This window comes from Chelonus insularis, unplaced genomic scaffold (assembly GCF_013357705.1).
Source record: "Chelonus insularis isolate UGA/USDA-ARS -01 unplaced genomic scaffold, ASM1335770v1 contig_94_pilon, whole genome shotgun sequence".
In the NCBI taxonomy this organism is placed as follows: Eukaryota; Metazoa; Arthropoda; class Insecta; order Hymenoptera; family Braconidae; genus Chelonus; species Chelonus insularis.
This window is the reverse complement of record NW_023276783.1, coordinates 2,843,945-2,869,640: the sequence shown is the minus strand read 5'-3', so window position 1 is coordinate 2,869,640 and position 25,696 is coordinate 2,843,945. Positions and strand designations below refer to the sequence as shown.

The following is a 25,696-nucleotide window of genomic DNA, read 5'->3' as shown; positions in this document are numbered from 1 at the left end:
ATTATTTTTTCATGTTTCTGTTTAGATAAAAAGATGATTGTAAATGTATATGATGTATGAATGTGATTATTTCTTGTATCATTATTAATAAAATGGTATATAATTTATAAATTTTAATTTTTTTCATCTTTTAAATAAGAAATTATTATGGACATTATATTTTAAAAAATTTTCAACAATTTTGATAGAAATTGGAAATAAACGTACAAGTTGAAATGCATGCTTTTCAAAATTTGTAACAAAGAAAAAATTATTTTTTTTTGAATTAAGGAAAAGGATAAAATGACTAGGATTTTTAGTAGAATCGATGAACGTAATAGTGCAGACACTGTTCAGACTTGCAATGTATTCTCCTTTCTGACCACACTTTTAGCCAAATTAATTTTTGGTTTTTTTTCAAGTTTTCCTTTTCTTAATATCCTTGCTTTTAGCATTCTTTCATCTTCATTATACCGAATTTATCTAAACGCTGTGCCCACAAAATTCGTATACCAACAAAAACACAACATTTCGCTCATCTTTTTGTTTTACTTTTAAGATTTTAGTTATCATTCAACAAGCGCTTACTATTTTTTTTTTTAATTTTTATTTTATGCTTAAAATGGATTTTCACCGCATTTTTTCTCTCTTTTATTATTAATTTTTTCGTTTTTAAATGTACTCCCAAAAAAGCTGCGTGTCGACAATGGCGCGACTATAATACAAAGCAAGGGCACTTGATAAAATAACTTAGTCTTCTATTTCCATAATTATTATATCTATATAACGTACATATATAAAACAAATTGAGTAAAGAAACTAATAATGATCAGGTCCGTACAATATTATGATACTTATTTTTAAAAAATGTTTTTTTTTTCTTTATTATTATTATTAATATTATTGTTATTGTTATTTTTTATTATTTTCCCCTTGTCACTGTCATTGTCATAATCATTTTATCGGCATTATCTTCTCCCCATCTTCCATTTAAAATTTTTCTTCACGCATCTTCATTTTATCTAACATCTTTATCTGCATAATATCATTAACTAATTATTGATTTAATTTATTTGTTTATTTTGCTTTGCATTCTCATAACATTATTTATGACTATAATATCAAGAATTTCCTTGCGAGCTTTCTGAAAAAGGTGGAAAAATTCACAGGAAGATGAGAAGAAGAATTGAAAAAGAGAAAGAGAGAGAAAAAGTTAAAAGAATATTTTCATTTTTTTAAAGAAAAAATGAAAAAGTTCGAGAGGTCTTTGGGAGTTTTGCTAATAAGTATATCAAAATATTGGTGTTTCATTAAAAAAAAAAAATAACTTATTGAGTTATTTTAATGATACTGAAAAGTAATAACAATTAAGGGAAGATGATTGCAGACAAATATTCATAGAATACTTGCATAAAAACACTGTAATAATATTTTTTGTTTTAAAATGATTAAAAGAAAAGAAAAATAATTTTTACTACGAAAAATAAAGAAATCGCCGGGCCTGCTTTTCGTCACTTTCTTTTACACCATATATATAATTCGATTTTATTAGTATATATATATATGTATATATATATATAGTATAAATATGTACACGCATGCTAGTTATAACAATCTTTCGTTTTTTGTTTTATTTTCGCATATAACATACACACGCATTCATACTCACGGGAGAGTCAAAAAGAGGATATCCTCCAAAAATTCCCGTGTATTTTATCAAATTACTGTTTTTATTCAGTTCTTTTTTATTACTTGCGTCGAAGTGAACGCTTTTAATATTTTGTTTTTATTTATATTAATTATAATATTATTTCACTAAATTCAACTCACAAGCATTAAAAACACGACGCAAAATCCTTTTTTTTGCGCTTCTTTAACAGTCCATTTCTTTTCTTTTAATTTAACCGCTCTTTCTTCTCACACACTTTCTCACATTTCGTTCACTCTCTCTCGTTTATTCTTTATTTTTAATATCTAGTCATTCGACTCTTACTCATTATACTTAAAAAAAAAACTCCACTTGAAATATTTTAATTATTATTTTGTAGCTGGTTTTTTTTTAATTCACAATGACTTATCACATGTTTATCTCGATTCCTTCTTAATCATCTCAACCTTTTTTTTAATTATTATATCATTATTTTGCAATTAACTTTATACTCATTTTTTTAAACACTATTTTTATCAGTCAGCCCACTGTTTTCGATATAAGGAACGATAATACAATTGAATATTTACGAACACAACATTTTATTTGTTGCCAAGCTGAAAGAATGGAGTAATGTGTACGTGTTTTTTTATTTTTCAGTGAAAAATGTGTTTTTCTTTTAACTGTCCATGTGAATTAAATTGCTTTTTATATTTTTTGGAGAAAGAAAAACAATTTTTAAACCATCTTTCACTCTTTCTCTCTTCCTTATTTTTTTTTATCTGAATAAATAGTCAAGATATCTCGCATTTTCCAATCAAAATATTTATCGGTTAAAAGCGAGTGACCTTATTTTTTTATATTTTATTTATATAATAGACTGGTTGAATTCTCCCCTTCGTCGAAGGTGACTTGTCCTGTTGATGGCGGTGGGTGTAGAGGTGGCTGGTGACACGGTGACATTAGTATTTTTAAATTAAATTCTTGTTAATTTAACTCTCCTATTCTTCATCACCATCATATTTACACAATGAATTATTATCGCGATCTTATTCATTTAATAATTATTTTTAATTTAATCCACAGTTAAAAGTTTTATCTTTAACAGATGAATTACAGGTGCGAGACTGAGTGTTTTTTTTTAAAGATTTGGCATATATCAGTTTATCAATCGATCATTTCGACTGCACTACTATTTTTAAAAATGTTCATTATTCATTATTATTAATCCAATTTGACATCATTAACATACACATATTCACTACGAACTGCTCGAAGCATTCATTCCGCTAAACATCCCAGTTGTGAATGACGTTTGCTGTTGTTGCTGTTGTTGTTGCTGCTGAATTTGTTGATGTTGAGCCTGTTGTTGCTGTTGGCTATTTGCTTGACGACCGTGCTTTGGCACTGGAGGCTGTAAATATTCGTGTCGTGCTAAAGTTAATACATCGATCCTCTCTTCTTTTCGATATGCCAGGCAGCTTCTTATAAAGCTCTAAAAAAAAATTCAACCGCAAATTTTTCATTAGTATTTGGCGACGTTACAAAAAATGTTTACAATGTATGAATTGGAGAATTTTTTATTATTTACTTACTTTTGCTTCATTACTAACAGTCGGTTTATTGGCAAATTGAACCTCCGTAGCTTTTAATATTGTATTTTCTTCTAAAATTGTCGCTTGAGATTGATTATGTCCAAATGGCTGAAAACATTTAAAAAAATTAGTTTAAATGACCAGTATGTGTCATCTCTCATTGCTTATATTATTCGAAAATAACCTGTACTTTTATTTATCTGTCTACAATATTTCACAACTCCTCAATTTTCAGTGTAATATGTGAAAATAAACAATATATAAAAGCTTTACTTGGATTGAGTGAGAATATTTACAAATATGTCAAGTAACAGGTTACAAAATCTATTACTTAAGCATGATTTTAACGAATTTTGAAAGTAAAAACTAATTTATAAATATTCTAAACTATCGTAATTGATTGAAAATATTCATTCTATCACATAACTACTTAAATTTAATCAATTAAAATAGTTGACTTTGTTATCATACCTTTTTGCCATAAAGACATTGATAAAATATAACTCCTACACTCCAAACATCAACCTTTGATGATATTTTTGGAGGATTTTTGCCAACAACAAAACACTCCGGTGGTAGGTACCTAGAAATCGATCGAAATTTGTATGGTATTATTTTCTATATCAATAAAAAAAATATAAGAATAAAAAACTAAATAAATCTTTACCAATATGTGCCAGCTCCTTGTGATGTAAGATCCATCCCATGATCTGGATTATAATTTTCTTCATCCATGACTTTACTTAAACCGAAGTCAGTAATTTTAATTTCACCACAGACATTGCCTTCCGTCAACAGAATATTGCCTGATAACATAAAAGCAATAACATTAAATAACATAAAAGCCAATAGACATATAAGAAAATAAAATAAGAATATTACTCACCAGGTTTTAAATCATAATGTATAACTGGAGGTTTTATTTCATTAAGGTACTTTAACGCAGACACAACTTGCATCACTATTGACCTTGCTTCTCTCTCCGGAATCATTTTGTGCTACAAATCATAAAAGTATAAATGGTTACATCCATCTGTGATAATCACTCATTCAATTTAATCATAATAATTTTATTTCTTATTTTAATTGTAATGTTTAATCAATGAAGATGCTCAACCTGTTTCAAATAGAAGTCTAGGTCATGGCCATCACAATATTCCAAAACAGTACAAAATGAATTGGCGTCTATTTCAAACACATCGTAAAGCTTTACAACTCGTGGATGATCTAGGGCTTTGTGTATATTATATTCCCTTAAGGCATGCCTAGAAATTAAAGGAAAAAAATAATCAATAACAATAATTAATCGTATTATAAGAAAACCTATAATGTAATATTTATCAACACAAGTATACTAATGCTTTTTCTACTAAATAACAAAGAATAATATTGATCTAAAATATATGTTCAAAAAGTATAAATTACGTATTATAACAAAGCTGTATACGGTTAATTATGAGCTGTAATAGATTAGAAACGAAAGTTTAATTACTTTATATAATTGGCTTTTTTGTCCTCTTTCCAGTCTTTATTCAATTGATGTACTTTACAAGCCACGTATCGTTGCTCTTTTAAATCAAACGCCTAAAAGAAAAAAAAATAATCAATAACATCTTACATAATTAAATATTGAAACAATTTTTTATTTCAAAGAAATTTACCTTATGAACTTCACTAAATCCTCCTTTTCCTAATAACATTAGTAAAAGGTAACGCTCATTGAGTACCGGGTGAGAATTAAACCTAGATTGATCCTCGTTGTGAATACGTTTCAGTTCTCTAATATGTAGATTTCGTTCTCTCTCAAGTTTTTCCATTTCTAGTTGAAGATCAGCATCTTCTTTCTTCAACGCACTTTGTCTCAACTATAATTAAGAATAATATTCATTAAAATACATAAATAAATAATAATAATAATAATTATCAACTGTAACATTAAAAAAAAAGATTAAAATTTACTTTGAGTATTTCGTCAGCTTCGTAATACTCTTGCCAGGTATAAGATCCAGGTACGGCGTCTGGTTTTAAAAAAGTCGCCTCGGTGCCATTCTGCAGAGAAGGCTGTGGTTGACTTCGTTTCCTACCAGTTTCGCTATTAGACGGCCTCTTTTTTAATAATAATTTTTTTTGCCTATCAATCTCTTCACGTTCAGTCGTTATTTCTTCCTGCCGTCTTGCTAGCTCTTGAAACGCATAACCATCCGTCCAGTTCTCTTGAAATGTAGCTCCTACCCTTTGCGTTACAAACTGGCCAAGCCTCAGTCTATTTTGCATACACTTTTGTCTAGCTTCTTTCTTTTCTATGTTTGATTTTTCTTTTAATAACTTCTTTACAACATCTATACACTTATTTATATGTGATTTGTGCTGCTCAATTAATTTTTGTTGATTTGCCAATTGATGCCTATACTCCTCCGTCGTCTAGAATGAACAAAAAAAAATATATATATTTTACACTCAATTGAGCTTTTATTGTGGAAAAATTTTTGCATAAAATAAATGTATTTATTTGTCAATTGATACTTACTCTATTAAGTTCATCAATTTTATTATTACGTAATTCCAGGTCGGACGATGCTTGTGATTCAAACTCTTGTATCCTCTGGCAAGTAAGCTCCGTCTTGAAAATAAAACCAGTATATTATTAATAATGATAGAAAATAGCTTATTAGAACTGTACATCAATGATATACATTTGTCATGATTAATATCAAAGATACCTTGAGGGCACCAGAAATGTAAAATTTTGTATTGCACTTGATAAAAGAACCCGAAAATTGATTAAAGATATGAATAAAAATACAGGCAGGAAAGCGAACACACAAAAATGTATGCACGAAAAAATATTTGCTAATCTTAAAAAAAAATATAATGTAACAAGAAGTATGTAATATAAAAGAAAATATTACAATAAAAAACTGAAGGAAATAAAATTAAAAAAAAAATAGTAAATAAACGAGATTCAGGTGCCACAACAAAGTAGCCCTGGATCTTCAATAACAAATGAATACAATGCTACAGTCTGGCTGTAAATTTTTCACGACTTATATTCTTCAAGCATTTGACAAGAAAGATATTCTATGATTAATATAATGATATATTTCAATTTTCTATTATATATTAAAATACATATTGAATTGATTTTCTTATCAAATGCTTTGAGTCGATGACCAAAGTATTACGGTGCTTACATTTGGCGTGTTAGTCTTCGCTTGCCTGATCTGACTTGTCCGAGGTAGGTTGGTTGGCCTTACCTGCACCTGCTTGCTGACCATAGAGCCAGCAGGTTGCGTCGATGAAGGAGGTGGTGGAGGAGGTTGAGGAAGAGGCCTAGGTGGTTGCATCAGCGACGAAAATTCCGCAGACGAGGAATTAGTTGTCGTCGCCTGAGGCGCGACCAGAGGTTGAGCTGATGGTGGATACTAGAATAAAAATATTAATCAATAAATAAATGAATACAACTTGGAGATGAAAGTATGGAAGTATAAAAATTACCATTGGGTATCCTTGTTGAGGCGATGGGCTTTTAGCACCTCCATGTCTAATTGGACTATTTCCTAAATGATGCTTAGGAAAGTAATCATTAATTTTTTTATTATCCAAGGAGGACAGAGACCTAGCACCTTTACTTCCAATAGGTCCACCAAGTCCGCCTCCACCCGAATCATCCACTTTACGTTTTCTTTTTCTTTCGGACGTGGTTCTAGGCAACTTCTCAGGAGTATTTGGATCTACCTCTTTGTCACTATGAGATGAGCCTGAAGATATTAGAAAAAATATAAAGTGTGAGTATTGCGACATAACATAATTGATAACCTAGCTTATCTTGTACTCACCAGTACTCATATTTGAGTCTTGACTATGAACTGCCTGACCAGAGTTTACGGTTGATTGAGGTGCCATCTGAATTTGTGATCCAGCAGACATCTGTAACAATGATATTGAAAACATTTTATGTTTATTCTTCAACATTAAACATGAAACAAGAATAAATGATCAAGTATTAATCACACATATATACTAATAAGGTAATTATTGTAAGTAATAATGTAAAAATAGCCTGCCTAAATGTGTTAACCTTTCCACAAATTGAATCCCATGGAAAACAACCTTTATCTTGCAACAGTAGAAAGAGAAATGAAGAGGTTACACATCGCTTGCCTACCTAAAAATCAGTATGTATCGATGAAAAAAATGGTTAAATGTCTTCTGATAAATTACACTAAATGTAAACGTCTGCCGTACTCGTCATCCAGGTGCCGGCGTTGTTGTAGTTGTCACTTTTCACCGGCTTGGCCTTACGGCCAGGTTTTAAACTTTCAGGGTGACGATAAATACCAACGATTAAATGGAATACACAACGTTCGAGCGTACAAACGCAATGGATGAAAACTCTCGAGGCGACACACACGGGCCTAGCCGTTGCAAAAAGGCTGGCAAGCCCAGGGCCCCCGTGTGTATTAACCGAAAGGCCTGAGAGAAAGATGGAGGCAATGGTTGACAAAGATGGAGTCAGGTGGAAGTGGAAGTGAGACGAAATGATAGTGACATCGGCCGACCAAGTAGAAATACAAATGTGATGGAGACTGTGCCACCATTTGTGCAACAGAGAACAACTGAAGCACAGACACAAATGAAAGAGTAACAAATTAAACAAACTGAGATGAAGATACTTTTTTTAGCGCACCTTCCAGGACGGCCTATGGTGGAGCCCCATAGTCGTGCTTACTAGTGCTAGTTGTTAGTGTGTCAACCATTGAGCCACCAGGTTCGCGCACTGCAGACTGTCGAGTTGAACCTTACGGGATCTCGGTATTCACAACGAGGTGGAGACGATGGAGAAGAGAGGAGAGAAGGAGGAGGAAGAGGAAAGGGAGAGGGGGGAAAGGACGGTAGAGAATGAGACGAAGGAGAACACGAGTGCGTTGATGCACTTAGAGTTAGAGGAATCACGACAAAATGGAGGAACTTAGGGGAAGGGCAGAGAGAGGGGAGAATTCGCGCGGATTATTTGGCGATTTGAAAGGGACGTTTCACGAGGCTTGTTTTCTTACGTCACGCTCCTACATTCATATATGAGTAAACACTGGTAAACTGTCATTATTATTGTCAGCATTATCTATTTTATCCACGCTTTTGAGGATTATTTCTTAATCACATTTATCATTAAACCCACTTATGTATTTTTCATTTGTACCAATGTATACATTTTTTCTTTTAGATATAATAAAATCACGACAATTATCGTGAGTCATCAGTGCATTTTTTATAGTGAAAATGCACTCTATTCTATAAAAAGTTTCTAGCTAGAAATGTAGATTTTTCCAGAGAACGAGTTGAAAATGTGCGAAGGCTAGTAAAATCAATGTGGGCAAGTATAGGGTTTATTTCTTTCTCTCTTTCTCGTTTTACTTCTCTTTTTTTGTATGCACTGGGTGCTTCATTTTCACTTCCTCCCTGAATTCAAATCCTGCATTACCACATGAAATGCTTTAAATAATCCAAGTGAAATTTAGTCTGTGTCAAGCTGATTCATGGTATCTATTTTTTGATTATCTAGTGACGAAGTTTGAGTTGAAAAATAATTTTTAAGAAGTTGTTGGTAAAGGTCGAGGTAGGGTACTTAAAGTACCCAGTGAATGTACAGCACTGCAAATACGTCTGTTGTCGTCATTGCCGTCGTCGTTGTTGGTATTATGTGTGTAAAGTGGAGTGAACTGAGTACGGCGGGGGCAGATGACAAGGACGCCCGGTGGGGGATCTTGGAGTTCGCCGCTACTACACTCTCTAGCCAGTAAGTCGAGCCTCTGCACTCCTGCTTGATACATCGTATTCAGCGTCTGCTCATATATTAGCTGTCTCTTTTATAGTTTTTACATTAGTTTTTTTTTTACCTTATATTTATTTTTTAGCTTTCATATCAAGTAGTGCGCAAGTGCATCTTCCGGGTGCAATTGTAGTGTTCAATAAATAGTGATAACTTGATTAAAGGATTAATTTTATCAGCATTAGTGTCAACACGTTTTTAAACTTTCTTTTTCTACCAATCAACATCGGAATGTATTATTAAAACCAGTTTAATATAAATTAATGTTACTTTAAAAATAATTTTTTTCTTTTTAACGTGTTAATGAAATGAAACAAACAATTTCTTCAAGTGTGAAATCCGATAGATATTTTTATAAATATTGCATCAACAAAAATGTTTAAATTGTTAAATCACGTTGATTACCAGTTGAGCCCTCTTCAGGGCATGTTATCCAACGAATGTATATCTAGACCTTGCAATGCCATTCGGGCAATGTTCTCTCTCTCCTTTCCCTTGAACCAGTGCGCGGCATCGGCAGGAAGCCGAAGAAGAGGTAGTGGTCGTCGGTGAGGTAGTTTAATGTCACATGACGCGATTTTATTTCCCTACCATCAGGAATGGTTAGTTCAGTATATATCTATATCCCTTCTAGGGATTCTCTATCAGCAACGGGAGTAACCACCTCCATAGTACTGTGGTCGATGCGCACTCACGCGCGGTCATAGTGGAGTGGTAGAACTAGTGGCCGGCGCGTCTCGTCGTCGTGCCAATAGGTCGCACACTCATTAGCCCAGTCGCGCGCGCGATCTCCCCCACTATACCAACCGATCAGCTGGTCGACGGCCACGCGGCTTTGCCAAGCAGCAGGCAGCGACCTCGGCGCAACGATGGTTGTCTCGTTTTTATTCTTCCCTTGCTCTCTCTTTCTTTCTTGCTACAACTTCACGAGCCGGCACCACGCGGAGCATTTCTACCCACTTGTTTCCACGCTCTTCAGGGTCGTCTTCAGGGTCTTATCGTATTACTCTTTTCTTTTTATCATTTAATCCTCTTTGTTTATTTCATCTTTTTAAAATAATTGTTATTTCTTCCCTCCGTCAGAGTTGACATTGAAAATCTTTAACTACAATGACCATTTTAAAGGCTAAATAAAAGTTTTCAAGTCTATTGACTTCACTTTTTATAGTATTATGTATATGTCTAAAGTTGGAAGTGAAAGTACAGCGAGTCTATTGATTGTTTATTTATCTGCAATGACGGAGGTTTGCATATCTAAATGACCTTAGACTTTTAATCAAATAATAAGTAAATTTAGTATCATAATATTCATTCTTACAATGAAACAAAATTTTATCATTTCAATAATAACTTTATACTCCTTGAACCTATGACGTTATACTTTATTTATCATTTAAAATCAATATTTTTATATCGGAATTTTTTTGTTGCGTATTAATTTTTAGTCAATGAATGGAAACTATTCTAGATAATTATATGCATACATTAAGGTAAATAATTGATCTAAATTACGATAATGATTATCATGATGATAGTTGAACTTGATAAGTAAGAAATAATCTGTATAAAAATAGATCTTACCTACATAAATAAAGGAGTTAATAAGAAACGTTAGCGATAAAACTCTTTGATGTATACAGGAATATAATAGAAGAATAGTTCACACATATTAAGACACTTTTAGAATAAATAAAGTCGACAGGTGGAGCTGGGTCCTTCTTACATGGTTAGTTTATGCATCAAAGCGTTCGGCGGCGCCACTTAGGCCACACCACCAACCCGATGTTATCCGCTACGTCACACTATCATTCTTCCTCGAGTTACAAAAGCGCCGTGGATCGAATCCGAGCTATTGACATGGCTCTTTCCCCTTCTCAACGACCTCCAGCCAGTTGGAAAGCACCCAGTCATCGGGCGTATTTTGATAACGTCACGAGAACTCGTACGCACCGACCCTTAAGACTATTGAAAACCTTACTGAAGAGCAACAGAAATGGCGCTTGTTGAAGAACTAAAATCGATAAGTTTCCCTTACTATTATTACATGAGTAACAACAGACAAGCTTATTTTCCATCGGCTTTATACTACTCTTTACGTGCCATTTTTTTGTAAACCAACTTTTTTATGGTTACTTATAAGCCAAATACACCAAAGGGGATGTTCATTGACGTTGAAACGTCATATGTAACCTTGAAACCAACCCCTAAGGGCATATAAGAAGATAATGCTATTGAAGAAAAACAATTTTAACACATCAGATTGTTTTTCTAAATATGTACATACTGATGACGATCAAAGAGACACAAACCCAATCTCAGTGATAAAAATAACTCAAGACAACTGAAGAAAAAGAATGTGACTGAATAATGTTACGGAAAGATACATTGATGATGATGATGATGATGATGATGATGAATAATTATAAAATGTGTGATTTATACTGAAGAAACATTATCGAGAATAATATAAATAAAAGATAATAAAGTAATGATGATATCATGGGTATGATTCATAAAATCTACGGTTAAATTTAGAACAAGAAGATGAAATACCATCAAGTACCTGAGAAATTTGGCCCTGAGTTGTTGAGCTGGACGATGAATTTCGTTGATCTCGCGAGGGTGGAGCATTGTCACGCCTCGTCCAGTCTATTCCCGGGGTAGTCGGTTGCCCGCACTTAACAGCATTGGGTATCGACGACGACTGCGCGCTGTCGACGGCATTTTTATTTGGCCCGTTGTTCCGACCACCCTGCAATCAACAACATTCTGTTTATAATCGCAATTTCCATTCCGAAGATCCGACTTTGATTCGTCTGATTAAGTAGTACATTGAGAGAGTGACGAAAATTCAATGAGAGAAAGCTATGTTCATGTAATGTACAAACTCCCACAGTAATATTGACGATTAAATATTATTCAAGTTTTATTCGTATAAGTTATTAAAGTAAAACTGATCAATGTTTATCGGATTCACGTTTCAATAGAGGTCTCAAGTTAAACTATCAGGCCAATTTCTTATCTCTATTACCTTGAAAACATCTTCTTTCTCACTAATGTATATTATATTAATGAGTTCGATTAGATAAGGAAAAAATGTATTTCATTAGAAATTCTAACATAAAAACTTTTTAAATCAGCACACATTGTGAATAACTAAAAATTATTAGGAATATTAATCCTTAGAATTTGAAGAATACAAATTTAGATGATGTTAATTAATCATCTGATTTCCGATCCTTTTTTATATAAATTCCACATGAATAGAATTCTTTTCAAAGAATTTACTTTGAAATTAAAAAAGATACCTTTTTGAAAAATTATAAGAATACTAAAACTGCTCATAAATTAAATGGTGCCGACACATTTTTAAAATAAATTTGTCATCAGATTAAGATCTCAATACGACATTTCCTCAATTATATTTATTCTAACAAATGAAATGTGTACAGTAATTTTTATTGATACTTTATATTTTATTTGATTCAACAAAAATAATAATTACTACAAGTAATTAGCCTCAAAATGAAATAAATATTTAAACATTTTCCAAACAAAATATTACGTTGAAACTTTTTCTCAAATAAACACATCCACTAAACCAATAATAACTTTTTCATTCAAGAAATAAAGAAGTATCCAAATGTCAGAAGATTAATTTGATCTAAAAATATTTCCATGTACAAACAAGTATTTACAATAAAAAACATACCAACACGTTGAATCAATAATATTCAATGATTGTAAAGAACATGAAGAAGAAATCAATGTTCGGAATTCTTGAACTTAAAGCACTGAACGTTTGAAATTCCTAATCTGTCGGTAGAGAAGGCTATAAAATCATAAAATATAACTTTCACCTTACGAAATGGATCACAAGTATATTTGAATATTCAACTAAAAATCCTATATGATCTCAAGTTGTCCTACTGGTAAATACTATTTTTATCAATGTATATATATCACCGAGTTAAATGAAATATTGCACCATCAGATTATCTACAAATCCAGAAGAATGCAGTCGTCGATATCGCAGAAGTGACAACGCGGAAAAATTTCAACAGAAAGATTCCTCCCACGGGTAAAAGCTGATGGTAATGCAGACCACAAGGTCTCCGCTCTATGCATCCCACAGTGGGAACACACAGACCTCACGGAGTATCTTCACTTTAGCTCCCCATATTTCCGGTTTCCTCTTCCATTCTATACTTTAGATTCTTTCTAACACGAATTCACTGTTTTCGTTCTATACTACCTGATTTGCTTTAGCATATTATGTATAAAGTTGAATCAATTCATTCAACACAACTGTCAAGAATATTTTCATAATAATTAAATGCAAATGTTAAAAAATAATAATTTTCTATAAAATTGAAAGTGGTTTCAAATAAATTCATTTCATAAGAACTAGAATTTTTTATATGATTTTTTTAGAACTAAACCTTAGCAGGTCACTAATTCAAATACCATATTGCCATGAATTATTAGACAGTGAATGTATTAAAAGATTGATTTATTTGATATTAAAAAAATTCTCGAAGATAGCAGCTAATTTATTTCCAAAGTAAAGACACAACAGTTAAAGAAGAAACACGACAATGAGGTAGTGGGAATTTGTTTCATCTACTAAAGTAGAAATGCTCATCTCCAATATGACCTTATATAAAATTTAAGCAGATGAATTACTACTTGAAAATTTTCAAGAAGATGAATTTGATAATTTAAAGAAAAAAACCATGCTTCATGCTTTAAGAATTTATAGTGAAATTTTTGGAAAAAAAAATTTTTTTTAAAAGCTGAAATTGAAATCAATAAACTAAAAATGATAACAAAAAGTAATTAAAAAGCATTGATTATGTGTTGAAGCGACACCAGCGACAGACGATTCACTTAGCACGTTCAGATCGATTCTCAAACACCCGTGGTTGCTCTCTACGGTCGTTGAGTCGGGTGTTCTATTTGGTGGGACTCCCTTTCGCGACGCTAAGCCAATCTTATTCTGGCACGAGCCACTAAAAAGAACCTGCTTCTCTCTATCTCACTCCTACATTTAGATTTTTCTCTATATATTCTCTTTCAATAGAACCTCTGCGTATGTCTCTGCAAGGAAAAATCGATAAACCCGCGGATTCGCGGCACCCGCCTGCCATCATTTGCCCTTAGAGTGGCTCCAAAGTGCATCCCTCATTCCACCTTAAGTCAATTGCTTCTCAAATGTACTTCATAGCTTCATTTTTCTCCGTGCATATTTGCTAACATCTCTTTGATAGTTTGTAACACAAAAACGGGACAATTAAAAATGTAATTTAAGAAAAGTTGATAAATGAAATGTTGATATTAATGTATTTGAACTAAAGATGACGCTAGGATATAAAAGAAATGCATAGTGAACGTTACATGTGTTGTATATACATTGTGGAAAAATATGTAACGATCACAAATCGAGCTTGGATAGCATAGTTGGTATATAATATACTACATATATAATGATGTAAGCGACGTGGCAGCAAGAGAACGCAATAGACGGATATACTGATAGAAAATTACGTCGACTCCGGGCATCGTTCGCTATATAATCAGACAACTCCGGTCTTTGCTACATTTTCTATGCCTCTATCAAACTAAGCCGTATACTTGCTTACTCTTTTGCCTGTCTATATATAAACCAGTGCAAAAATACACAGATAAACCTACGTCTTTCAAGACACATTGTACAGTTCTTCAATCTAGACATACATATTTCCTCACAATATACACTTCTGTTGCTCATAACTTGCCAATTGGTGTGATATTTCCGTAACCACAATTATTTTCTAAATGGAATGTCCACGAAAGGCTAAAACCACCGCAAGATAACGCATATTGGAGAGACTTTGGTTTGCGTAACCGGGCATCCAAGGAGAGAAAAAGAGAGAGAGAGCAACGTGTCAGGCCCGATCGATCGTTGTTGCTGCCGCGACCAAGTGAGGGAGACAGGGAGTATGAGGAAGAAGGGGATGAGAGGAGAATAAAGAGGCGCGAAGAGAGGGGGAGGTACTAACATGTTAGGTTGGCTATATGATCTGGGCTACAGAATCCGGCGCTTTTGGTCACAATATGTTTACTCTCAACAGTAACTGATTATATATATTCAGGTGTCTGGAATTGACTTTAAGTATGACCTAGAGATGATCACACACGCATCAATTGGTATATAACGACTGTATTTGTTTTTCCTGTTAATTCTACCTTTTTGCTTGGAGTATCATCAGGTTATCTTTGAAGAATTTTTCGATGCTTAATGCAAGAACTGGCATGCGCCCCATCAAATCCAGCAGCAGCAGCCCAATGCAGACTCTCTCTCACTCCATCTCACTCTTCACGTCCTCTATCCCTAGTATTCTCGATCGATCGTCCCAGCTCTCGCAAGAGAGCTTATTCACTCCCTCTCCCTTTTATCCTCTATCTCTTTCTCTTGGTATCTCGATATCCGCGGAGCGTCGAAATTAGCCGGCCACTGAGAATTTCAAGAGATCCCCAGACCGTTGCAACGTTGCCATGTAGGTCACTGTCGAGCCCAAGTGAATAATCTCCTTCAAATTGTCTTTCTGTCTTAGGTATATGCTTTGATACTTTTATAATCTTCCGCATCATCATCCAAACAAAAAAACTTTATCTAAACCTCAAGTATATCATGTTGGGTATCTTCTTTATTCCGTCAACAACAGCATAACAATCATCTTTTTTTTTGTTGTTGTCATAATACTCCAGCTTTATTTTTTGTTTGCGTATCAATGAATTGTCCAGGGACGTACCGAGGTGGTAACATCAAGGTGTAACGAATAGAGAAGGAGGACCAGGATCGATACGTTGTTCCTCGGCACGCGACTTCATGCCGCGTCACGCATCAAAAAGTCACTGGTTACCCCCTCAAAGTAGGTTTATTCTCTCTATTTGCCTTGAACGATTCTTCTACATACAATAATGTTTGGTAATAGAAAAAATATTTCGTTAGACATTATAATGATGTATACTATCCAATATATACAACCGGCGATTCGCTCGATGGATCTGCTTCGACCTCGTTAAGAAGATAGTTGCCGCACCTTTAACTCTTCCTTACAATCATCATCTAGCGGTTTTCAAGTTTCTTGAGATACTACTTCATTTTAACATTTATATTCTTTTAAAGAATTCTTATTTTAACAAAAATATTAGACATTTTTAAGTAAATTTAAACTAGGAAGTGATATGTTAATGATGAATACAATGTCAATTTATCTCCTCATTACAGGAATACAATGAGAGTTTTTATGATAAATTTTTGTCCATATAGGATTAGTGTTTTATAAGAGATCTAGTAGATTGAATTTCCGGAAACTTCCGGTCAATACGAGGTTGGAGAAAGTGGTAGAGAGGAATCGTCACACATTGGCAGTCAATGAGGATAGGTTTTAAATCATCATCAACTTGACCAATGTGAAAAGAAGTAGCAATAGCAAAAGGAGTCATAAAGAAGATAATGAAGACCATGATTCTTCAAATTGGCAATAATTATACGGATAGATAGAGACTAGATAAAATTTGATAAAAGAAAAACCAATTCACGAATGAGTATCTCACCCTCGCTCCGAGAAAGCGGGCCTCCAGTAATTCCTGCTTCCTAGGGTCCAGGGTGGCCTGAAAGTGCTCCATCTTGACGCCAGCGCCTGTAACACACACACAACGAGACTTCAGGCTCCATCCTAAATCCCACCTAATGTTCAAAATCCTTTCTAAATGACTACATGAGAGACAGAAGAGACAGATGAGTGGTAAAGTGGATGAGAAATAATATGAAGACAAGAATATGTTAAGAAACATTTTTTTTTCGAGATTGCATTATTTTCTCGAGCTTTTAGTTCTTCAGTGATGCAAGGTAGAGATAGACAAGGATAGAATGAACCTCGGCTCGAAAATCGATACCATGGAACTCGGAAAATTTTCGGCCACTATCGGGTTCACGCCAAATCTGAGGACTCGCCCAACATCCTCATGCACTCAATGTCAATTCCATCATGCAATTAAATCTTCAGCATCTCTAACTATTTTCAAGAACTTAACTAAACCTATATTACTTACAATAGACTTGATTTGTCCAGAAGAGACAATCATAACTGATTATTATTTTTAAGTTCTAATTTAAATTAACCTTTCAACCTTCATGTATGTTTTTAACTTCAATCAATAGCCTAGAAATAGTTCAATAAGATGATAAATAAATATTTTTTACAGGGGCGTGGCAAATCTGTGACGGTAAATTTCGTGTTTAGATCTCAAGTGATTGACTAAGTCTTTAAGTTAATGATATACTAAACCATCCAATTGATATTGTTGAGCCCAACTGATCGTAGTTTTAGAACATGGAGATTGTTGTTGATAGTTTTAAGTATTACAGTAACAATAATATGACAATGGCGGCCTTAATCGATGAAACTGTAGCATTTGAAAGTTTAATACGCCCACGAGGTTGTCCGAACGGTGTTCGTTTCTCCCGTCTTCCTCTCCTCCTCCTCCTCCTCCTCGTCCTCTTCCTTCTCTCTACTCTCCGCGGTAGTATAACTGCGCCGTTCCCAATTCCCTTTCGGCAGCGCCATGATCGCGATTTTGTCGCACGCGCGTTTCGCAAAATATTATAGCCAACAACATTATCATTGTCATCATCATCGTCATTTATATTGTTATCATTATGATGATGAAAATCATCATCATCATTCATGTCATCGTCATCATTACTTAATTATTATCAATATTATGAATTCATTTTTAACTTAGATGATCTTGCTTATTCCTGGCTCTTTAATTATTATTTAGTTTGTTTGTCTGAATGAATATTTTTTTTATTGTTAATTATATTATTAGCTGACCAACTGTTGAATTTTTTTACTCATAATATTTTCATAGATTTCACAGTTCTTTACTGTTAATTGCAATGATAAAAAAATTATTAAGAGTATTCCACGTACTTGAAAAACTTATCAAGTTTTTTTTTTTCTTTTAAAGATGAAAACTTCTTTTCGTTCATTCTGGCGCCATCTTCAGGGTCAATGTGAATGATTCCGATCCGCAGTAACGTGCCAAAAATCTACAAGAATCGATTGATTCTTGTAGAAAACTGTTTTAATTTGACTAAACTTGAGTCATTAAATTCAATGCTAGTTATTTTCATGTACTGAGTCAAAAGAAATATAAGTCAATAAAAAATGTTATTAATAGCTAAATGAAAGTACCACTAAAATCCTGAATGACGACAATTCTTATTGAAAAAAAACTTTAATGAAAATGATTTTTTTTTTAATTTTATTCAAACGATAATTATTACTTTCCTTCAAAGCTATTTAACAGTAGAAGACTCCACCCAAAAAGAGAATAGTACGATAAATCAGATAAAAAGCAACAAAATTTTCTACTGGACCATGTACTTATGTTTCCAGATAAAAGTTTTGAAACAAAAGTTGTCTCTCCTGTCTCTCGTCTTCAACAAAACACCTCTCTAACATGCATATTACTATTTAAATCTAATAAATAAATGAATAAATAAAAAAAAATAGACAATAGAAAAAAACACTCACCACCACCAGAATTCCAGCAATTATCAGTCATCCCTGTGTATCCATCTGCAATGTTGGCACTATTTTACAATTTATTACGTTAATCCTTTTTTATTGTTACAAGTCTTCTTGTTTTGTTTATATAATTTATTGTATCACTGCTAGGAATTTTTTATTCCTAAATGAATACATCACTGATGCACTTGAGAGTAACTCAATGCACATGGTATTCATGTTCAAAATTAAATTAATTCTGCAATACTGCAATTATAGGACACTTAATCACTTTGGCTAACACTTTCAGCACAACACTTGCCTAGAATTTTAAAAAAGTTAGTTATGAAAAAGAACTTTGAGGTTAAACATTGATAAGTGATGCTAGGAGAAATCAACTATCAAATAACCTCAAATTCAATAAAAAACTGTTTCATTTCGATATTTATAATTGAAACAATGTACGTAATAATGGCGAGAACAATTTTTCTTTAATCCAATTACATAAATCCAATTGAAACTTTCATAAAAGACAGGTTATCTTTCACTTAAAATTTAACTCTTTTCATAATTAAATGATAAAATAATTTTCAGAATCGCACCAAATAATTTGATTAAGAACTAGAATACTAGTATAGTAGACTGAAATATTTGGTTAGGTGTCAAGGAGAATGAAAAACGTAAAAATTTCAATACGAAATATTGAAAAAAGTACCTTATCAAACGATTATTTCAAATAAACTTCACTGTTTAATGATTCAAAATGATGAGCATAAATAAAAAATAACGCACTTTTGTTAAATATTAACACTTTTACACTGTGTTCGAAACTTTATTTCTCCACCCTTTTTCTTCTTACTTTAACTCAGCACAATCAATTGCTTCCCTTACGTTCGCGAAAGGAATTGACGAATCTGTGACTGACTCGACGCGTTTTTTGAGGTTACAATTGGACGAATAGAAAGATATTTGTACGATTAGTCGGTGGTTTTTAGACGAAACGACGTCGATTGGGCGAACACAAATGCCGGATAAGCCAGAAGTAGTGAAGAGGAGACGAGGAAACAAGTCCTGACATGTCGTCGTTGTTGGTCCTCTGATGCTCCTTGTGACTCTCACGGTTATCTCTCTTCGTCTCTCTCTTTTTCTTTTTCTCTTTTGTTCGACTGTTCGTTTTGTTACTTGTTTCTAACCACCATGGCGTTTAAGACGAAGAGAATAGAATTTAAAATGAAGAAGAAATAGTAGCAGGTTATGGGAAATAAAAAAGAAAAAAGAGGTCGAATTGATGTTCTCTCGAGAGAAGGAAAAGTTAAATGTCGTGAAGAAATCTCAGTTGGAAAATACACACAATCACACTCACGGATGTTCTCGTTTTCTCGTTAGATCGGACACACGCACGTTAAATTTTCTGTCTTATGTTTTGTGTCTTGTGTCTCTTATCGTCAGTAACAGCAGCAGCAAAGAAAAGGGGAAAAAGTGCTCTCATCTAGAAGATGGCCGCCACCGCCCGCCAGTCGGCGATTTATCCCTTTCTTGCATGGCCACCGCACTCTTGGCCCTCGACACACTGGTACTTCTTGTCTCTTTCCTTGTCTCTCTCTTCTTCTTTCTCTCTCTTTTCTCTCGTCCCCTCGTACGGCCGTTTTATAAACAATGTGCGTTGAAACGACGAAGGAGGCGCGCGCGTGCCAACTCTCTTCTCTTTCTCTTTCTCCCACACGATCACTTGCGAATTTCCGATTTATCTTCTTTCCCACTCACACGGATGCTCTGAAGTTGCTCTTGGTCGTCCTGCTGCTGCAACGCCTCTCTCTTTCTCTCTCTCAAAGTGTTCAACAACGCCAGTCAACAGCTTTTCCAGCCGCTCTTTTCATGGCCAACGACCGATTCGTTTAAATTCTACGTTACTCTATCTACCGTTCATCTTCTTATCTCTTGTGTTTAGAAAATCACGTTCATCTTCACTATTTGTTTTTATTAATTCATAATATCAGTTTTTTCTAAAAACAATATCAACACCAATCGACTACGTACGGTTATTCAGTGTACATGACAGGGTTCACACCCACACGTAAAAGAATGGCCGACACCAGACCAGACCAACTTAAAGCCGATCCAATTTTGTTTTGCGTGCAATAGGTGACGACGGTTACGTCCCAAGCATCATACTACGGCTCTCTTCGTACTCTGCGCGGGGAGGGGACAGTGCAGTCAGAGGGGAAAGACGAAGGGAAAGCAACTTCCATGGATTTCTCAGTCTCTCTTCTCTCCATCAGTTCTCTCTTCTCCTCTCCTGATCTATCCTCTTTACTCACGGATTTTTTTTTCGGCTCACTTTTCCACGTCTGCGTCTCTCGTTATTTTTCCCCTCTCCTGGTATTTCGCTTTTTCTTTTTTATTTTCTCCCTTCTAGTCCCTTGTCTTTTTTTCTTTGTAACTCTCGTCAGAATACGTATACTCCTTACGTCTCTCTTCGACTATTATCGGTAAAGCACGATGTTTATTCGGCAAATCAAACCGACCTTCTATATACCCATTTGCTATGTTCTCCTGGGACAACGTGTTTGATTCGTTGATTCGTCACAACTTACGTTCTCTGATGTAAATTACTGGACATCATTCTTCCTGGGAAATGCTTATTTCTAGGTCACTAAATGTCTTTTTACTTTAACAGTTATTTTTTTCCTCAATCGGCTCATTAAAACATCACCTTTAATATTCCTATTACATTAGCCATTTCAATTTATCTTTTTTAATTCATATTTTATTACCCCTTGATCAATTTTTAACTAAATGGGATTGTTTTTTTTTTCATTTTTCCCTCGACGTGATGATTAAAATTTTGATCAACCATAAAACATAAATATTATAGATATTACTTACTTTGAAAAAATGAATAAAATTATCAATATATTGTCATCAATGAATATTGAAATAAATGACATTTGTATTAATAAGAATAATCAGTATAAATAAATAATTTATTGATAATAATAAAAATGATAATAATAAACAATAAATTTAAGTATAATAATGACTCACAATTATTTAATATAATTTTAATTTAAACATTCATAAAACAATAGAATTCTAAATTTCATCTAAAGTTCGATACTACTTATTACTAAAATATTAAATAACTGCAAGAAATAACATTTTTCTACAACATGAAACATTTACATCTTTCTTTTTTCGTTTGACATATTTATATAATAATTACAAAATAATCTACAAAGAATATGAGATGATCATATTTAATCCATAGCACTCAGAATATGATACAGATTCGCATCATAAAGAGTCACAGACTAACACAACATTATCTCATTGTGTTACGTCTTTTAGTAACATTGGTTTTCATTGTCATGGCATCATATGGAGTTTTACTACTCTATTGCTTTTGTATACAATAATTGATCACTTAATCGATTATTCAACTAATCTTTATAATAGTATAATCAGTAAACAAAAATTTAATTGCTTGTGCTAAGTATAATTAAATAAGAAATCTCTTCAAGTCATATTAAACATACAGATTAAAAAAGTGTCACATTCATACGATCTACGTTTAAATTTGTCAATATTATATATTTCTGCTGCAGCTCTTAAATATTTAATTTAGAAAATCATTATTAGATTGGTACTTTCAATCTAAATTCCATATTGTTTCAACACATTAATTCAACAGTACCCTTTTTTGCATTTAACATAAATTAAATTGGTAAAATATTTTAATGCTTATTTGTTGGTTTATCAATAATTGATTGTTATTCTTGCTGCTATTCAGTTCTTTAAATAAATAATAATTATTAATCCGCCAATACAGTAGTACCTGTACTATCTGTTGGAGTTTCCAGCTCCTTTGAAATAGTTTTTTTATCATTCTCATCTTTCATCTGATCGTCTTCTTCATTCTCATTCGAACTATGACTTTGGTTACTTGCATTGTCATTATTACGTATATCTACTTCTCCTGGTTGTACTGTTGTTAATGTACTCCACCATGTCGCAAAAGCTCCTTTAGCTTGTGAAATAGCTCCACCTATCAAAATATCATTACTGAATAAATATTCGAAATATATTTAAATTAAAAATAAATAATAAGTTATGATCAAAAAATAATCATCATTTACCGACTGCTTTTCCAGTTGTAGCTACTGCTCTACCTGTAGTAGCCATGGCTTGGTTTATTTTCCTTCCTGATTCAGTATTTTGCATTGTGCTGGAAAAACAAAAAATTACGGTCAATTTTTGCCAATTCCTCAGTAATAAATTGAATCAATGAAATTTACTGTGAAAATCGCAGCTTCATGTCTTGAACGGAAAGCTGTCCAGCGAAAGGATGTCCAGGCTCAACATTATTTATCTCCGGTTTCGTGACATTGCTCCATGCTTTATAATTATTGGTCATCTTCCAGGCAGTTACAAAGGCTGCATTAAAATGGTCTGACTGTCGAGAATCCTGTTGCATAGCTGTTCTCAATAGACTAAGAAGATAAACACGAAACTGCGTTCTAATCCATTCATCACCTCCTTCCCAACCTACGCCATCCAGAAAAACATCTCGTCGAGGTTCAGCTACATGTCTCACAACATAATCTGCAAATCTGAGATCTTCGGTCGTTAAATGGAGTTGACGACGTAATTCTGGATCTGTTGCTTCAATTCGTGCACTTTCAACCTTAAAAAATTAATGAATTGATGAGTTAATTACCCTTTCAAAAATAACTTGGATAATTCATTCATTCAATGTTTTTTATACCTCTATTAAAACATCGATGAGCTGTTTTTTTTGTTTGAATAAAACATTTGTTGCTCCCACAATATATCCTCGTACATTTATATCTCCCAGTAGGTCTAGATAAGGCAGAGATAAGTACGGCAAGCAAAGATATCCCTTAAAAATATGTATGTTGATTAGAAAAAGTATTTTTAGTTATGAGATATAAAAATAATATAGTATTCTATAGTATATTCTGTTTCAGAATATATTTATCAAAAATTGTCTTAAACTGATTAATTTAAATACATCAAGAATTATTATTATATTATATAAAAATAATCTGGAAAAATTAATAAAAATAGATAAAATATTCATTTACCTTATTAAATAAATTAAGTGGCAATCCACAAAGTTCTGGATTAACATGAGCTATTTGTGTAATATTCGAAGTAACACGAGCTTCTGATAAAGCATCATTACTACTATCACGAGGTAATACACCATCATTTTCATTCATGGTCAAATTAATAGTGTTTGTACTTTGAACTCGGTGAACATTTTCTGCTACTTTTAATGCATTCTTTTCTTGATTTATCTTTTCTGAATCATAAGAATCTATACAATCTTTCGTTGAATTAGCAGAATTTAATTCTATAATATTCTTGTTATCATTATCAGTTCCATTGTTATTTTTTACCGAAATAGAATCAATACACTTTCCTTCCATTGTTTCGAATGTTTTGTTATCATTAATACATACTAAATTGTCATTAGTTCGATCACTCTGATTAATTGAATGTTGTAAATTGCACTTTTCGGTATCATTAATTTCAATAGGCGTATTGGAATCTGTCCAGGATTCTTCTTCGTCATCATCGAAATTTGGAATGGGCGACATTGGTCTAGATGGTCTGAAGTTAATTATTATAAGTCAAGTTTTTTTTTGCGAATAGATGAGAGAAATTAAAAATTGATTTAATTAATTTACCTAACACATGCAGCTTTTCGTAGGCCACTTTCTATCATTCCTGGATGTAAAGATAATAAAGTAAGTATCGCAGCACAAAGTGGTTGAACAGGAGACTGATAAAATACAACTTTTTTTTCGAGTAAGAGAAGTTTAAACAGCAACAAAGCTTTATGGCGGAATTGTAAAATGAAATCTCTTGCTGAAAGTCCTAAAAATTTATATGTATATCATTAATTAATAAATTGATATTAATGAATTGCAATATAAACATTTATAATAAAGCTAAAATGTCTTTACCAACAAATACTTGAGGTGGTATTTGACTATCAGCACTCATGCAAGCATTTAAATGTCTAAAAGTGTCCTCTAATAATGAAACTTTACTAAAATCTCCTTCTTCAAAATAAGCATGAGTTATTAGAGCCATTTTCACTTGAATATGGCCGTAAAGAGGTAAAGTACTTAACACACATACTGATTTTTGTACAGTTCCTCGAGTCATATCAGAAGTTCGATTTTTTAATTTCTAAAAAATAAATTTTTTTATTACTAATCAATTATAAAAAAAATTATCATCATAATATGAAAGTATCTTTAAGATAATTATATGGTGATTCACCTCGACAGGAATTTGTCTGAAACAGGAAACTCCGTAGACAGTTTTTTTTGAATCGGTGATACTCGGTAAATGAAAATAAACAGTATCTTCATCATAATTATGAGATCCATCGGGTAATGCTAATGTAGGAAGATATTTCCAACCAAGTGGACACTCATTTGGAGCACCCGGAACTAAAGGAGGAAATGAATATTCAACCTGTAAATATAATTTTTATTTTTAAAATAACTATTTAGTATTTCACTCAAATAAATCAATGTTATATTATTCAATTAAGGGATGAACCTACCTGACAGCCTTTTTTATGGTGAAAACCCACGACAATGACATGAAGAATCGGTCCAGTAGATTCAGCCATTGTTATGATTATCAATTATTTATTGGTTATAATTGATAGTATACATCAACGAATCAATAATACATTTAAAAACACCATTTTGATTACGAAATTGATAGGAATAATGACATCTCACTATCAACGGAACTTGTGTCTTTTCTGATGGCTGAGAAGTTGACATGCGCCATGATCAACTTGTATACTAATACTGTGGCCTTCTGTCAAGCGCCTACACATGGATTAAGCTTAATGCTCTTATTGTGAGGTTATCTTTTGATAAAAATAAATTTTACTATCGAAATCCTATTGAAAATGATATAAAATTAATAAAAATAACCAATACTATATATAATTTTACGAGAAACAAATAAAACTAAATATTTCTTTAAAAATTTTAAAATTAATACTTTAGTGCGCTCTGTTTTACTGTAG

The 25,696-nt window shown here is 32.9% G+C and overlaps 2 protein-coding genes across 9 annotated transcripts; both read right to left on the bottom strand.

Annotated features, from left to right (window-relative positions):
* Positions 1–330: 330 nt before the first annotated feature.
* On the bottom strand, positions 331–21,098 carry Tlk (Tousled-like kinase). 8 transcript variants are annotated; one of them, XM_035093170.1, is made up of 16 exons: positions 18,640–21,098; positions 16,652–16,737; positions 11,613–11,801; positions 7,059–7,149; positions 6,718–6,980; positions 6,414–6,644; positions 5,750–5,842; positions 5,182–5,643; positions 4,884–5,087; positions 4,715–4,806; positions 4,340–4,487; positions 4,109–4,220; positions 3,890–4,028; positions 3,694–3,805; positions 3,223–3,330; positions 331–3,122 (listed from the first exon to the last, which is right to left on the bottom strand). In XM_035093170.1, exons 1-16 carry the CDS (start codon positions 18,668–18,670, stop codon positions 2,889–2,891), a joined length of 2,595 nt encoding a protein of 864 aa, XP_034949061.1. In that variant the 5' UTR covers positions 18,671–21,098; the 3' UTR covers positions 331–2,888. The 8 variants fall into 8 exon arrangements, with proteins under 8 accessions (XP_034949061.1, XP_034949062.1, XP_034949064.1 ...); XM_035093171.1 differs by lacking the exon at positions 11,613–11,801 and having other exon boundaries at positions 18,640–21,097; XM_035093173.1 differs by lacking the exon at positions 16,652–16,737 and having other exon boundaries at positions 18,640–21,097.
* Positions 21,099–21,712: 614 nt separating this feature from the next.
* On the bottom strand, positions 21,713–25,300 carry LOC118072839 (late secretory pathway protein AVL9 homolog). The gene is made up of 9 exons (XM_035092975.1): positions 25,217–25,300; positions 24,928–25,125; positions 24,606–24,834; positions 24,327–24,516; positions 23,718–24,249; positions 23,378–23,512; positions 22,908–23,296; positions 22,749–22,837; positions 21,713–22,657 (listed from the first exon to the last, which is right to left on the bottom strand). Exons 1-9 carry the CDS (start codon positions 25,283–25,285, stop codon positions 22,425–22,427), a joined length of 2,064 nt encoding a protein of 687 aa, XP_034948866.1. The 5' UTR covers positions 25,286–25,300; the 3' UTR covers positions 21,713–22,424.
* Positions 25,301–25,696: the final 396 nt, after the last annotated feature.

Excerpts from the sequence above, each read along its gene's own strand:
- LOC118072839 (XM_035092975.1), bottom strand. The coding sequence starts at position 25,285 with ATGGCTGAATCTACTGGACCGATTCTTCATGTCATTGTCGTGGGTTTT. Across the intron at positions 25,126-25,216 it reads ACCATAAAAAAGGCTGTCAG|GTTGAATATTCATTTCCTCC; the intron begins GTAGGTTCATCC and ends TTATATTTACAG. Across the intron at positions 23,297-23,377 it reads TCATCGATGTTTTAATAGAG|GTTGAAAGTGCACGAATTGA; the intron begins GTATAAAAAACA and ends TAATTTTTTAAG.
- Tlk (XM_035093170.1), bottom strand. The coding sequence starts at position 18,670 with ATGACTGATAATTGCTGGAATTCTGGTGGTG. Across the intron at positions 5,843-6,413 it reads CGAAGACTAACACGCCAAAT|ACGGAGCTTACTTGCCAGAG; the intron begins GTAAGCACCGTA and ends TTTATTTTCAAG. Across the intron at positions 3,806-3,889 it reads CAAGGAGCTGGCACATATTG|GTACCTACCACCGGAGTGTT; the intron begins GTAAAGATTTAT and ends ATCGATTTCTAG.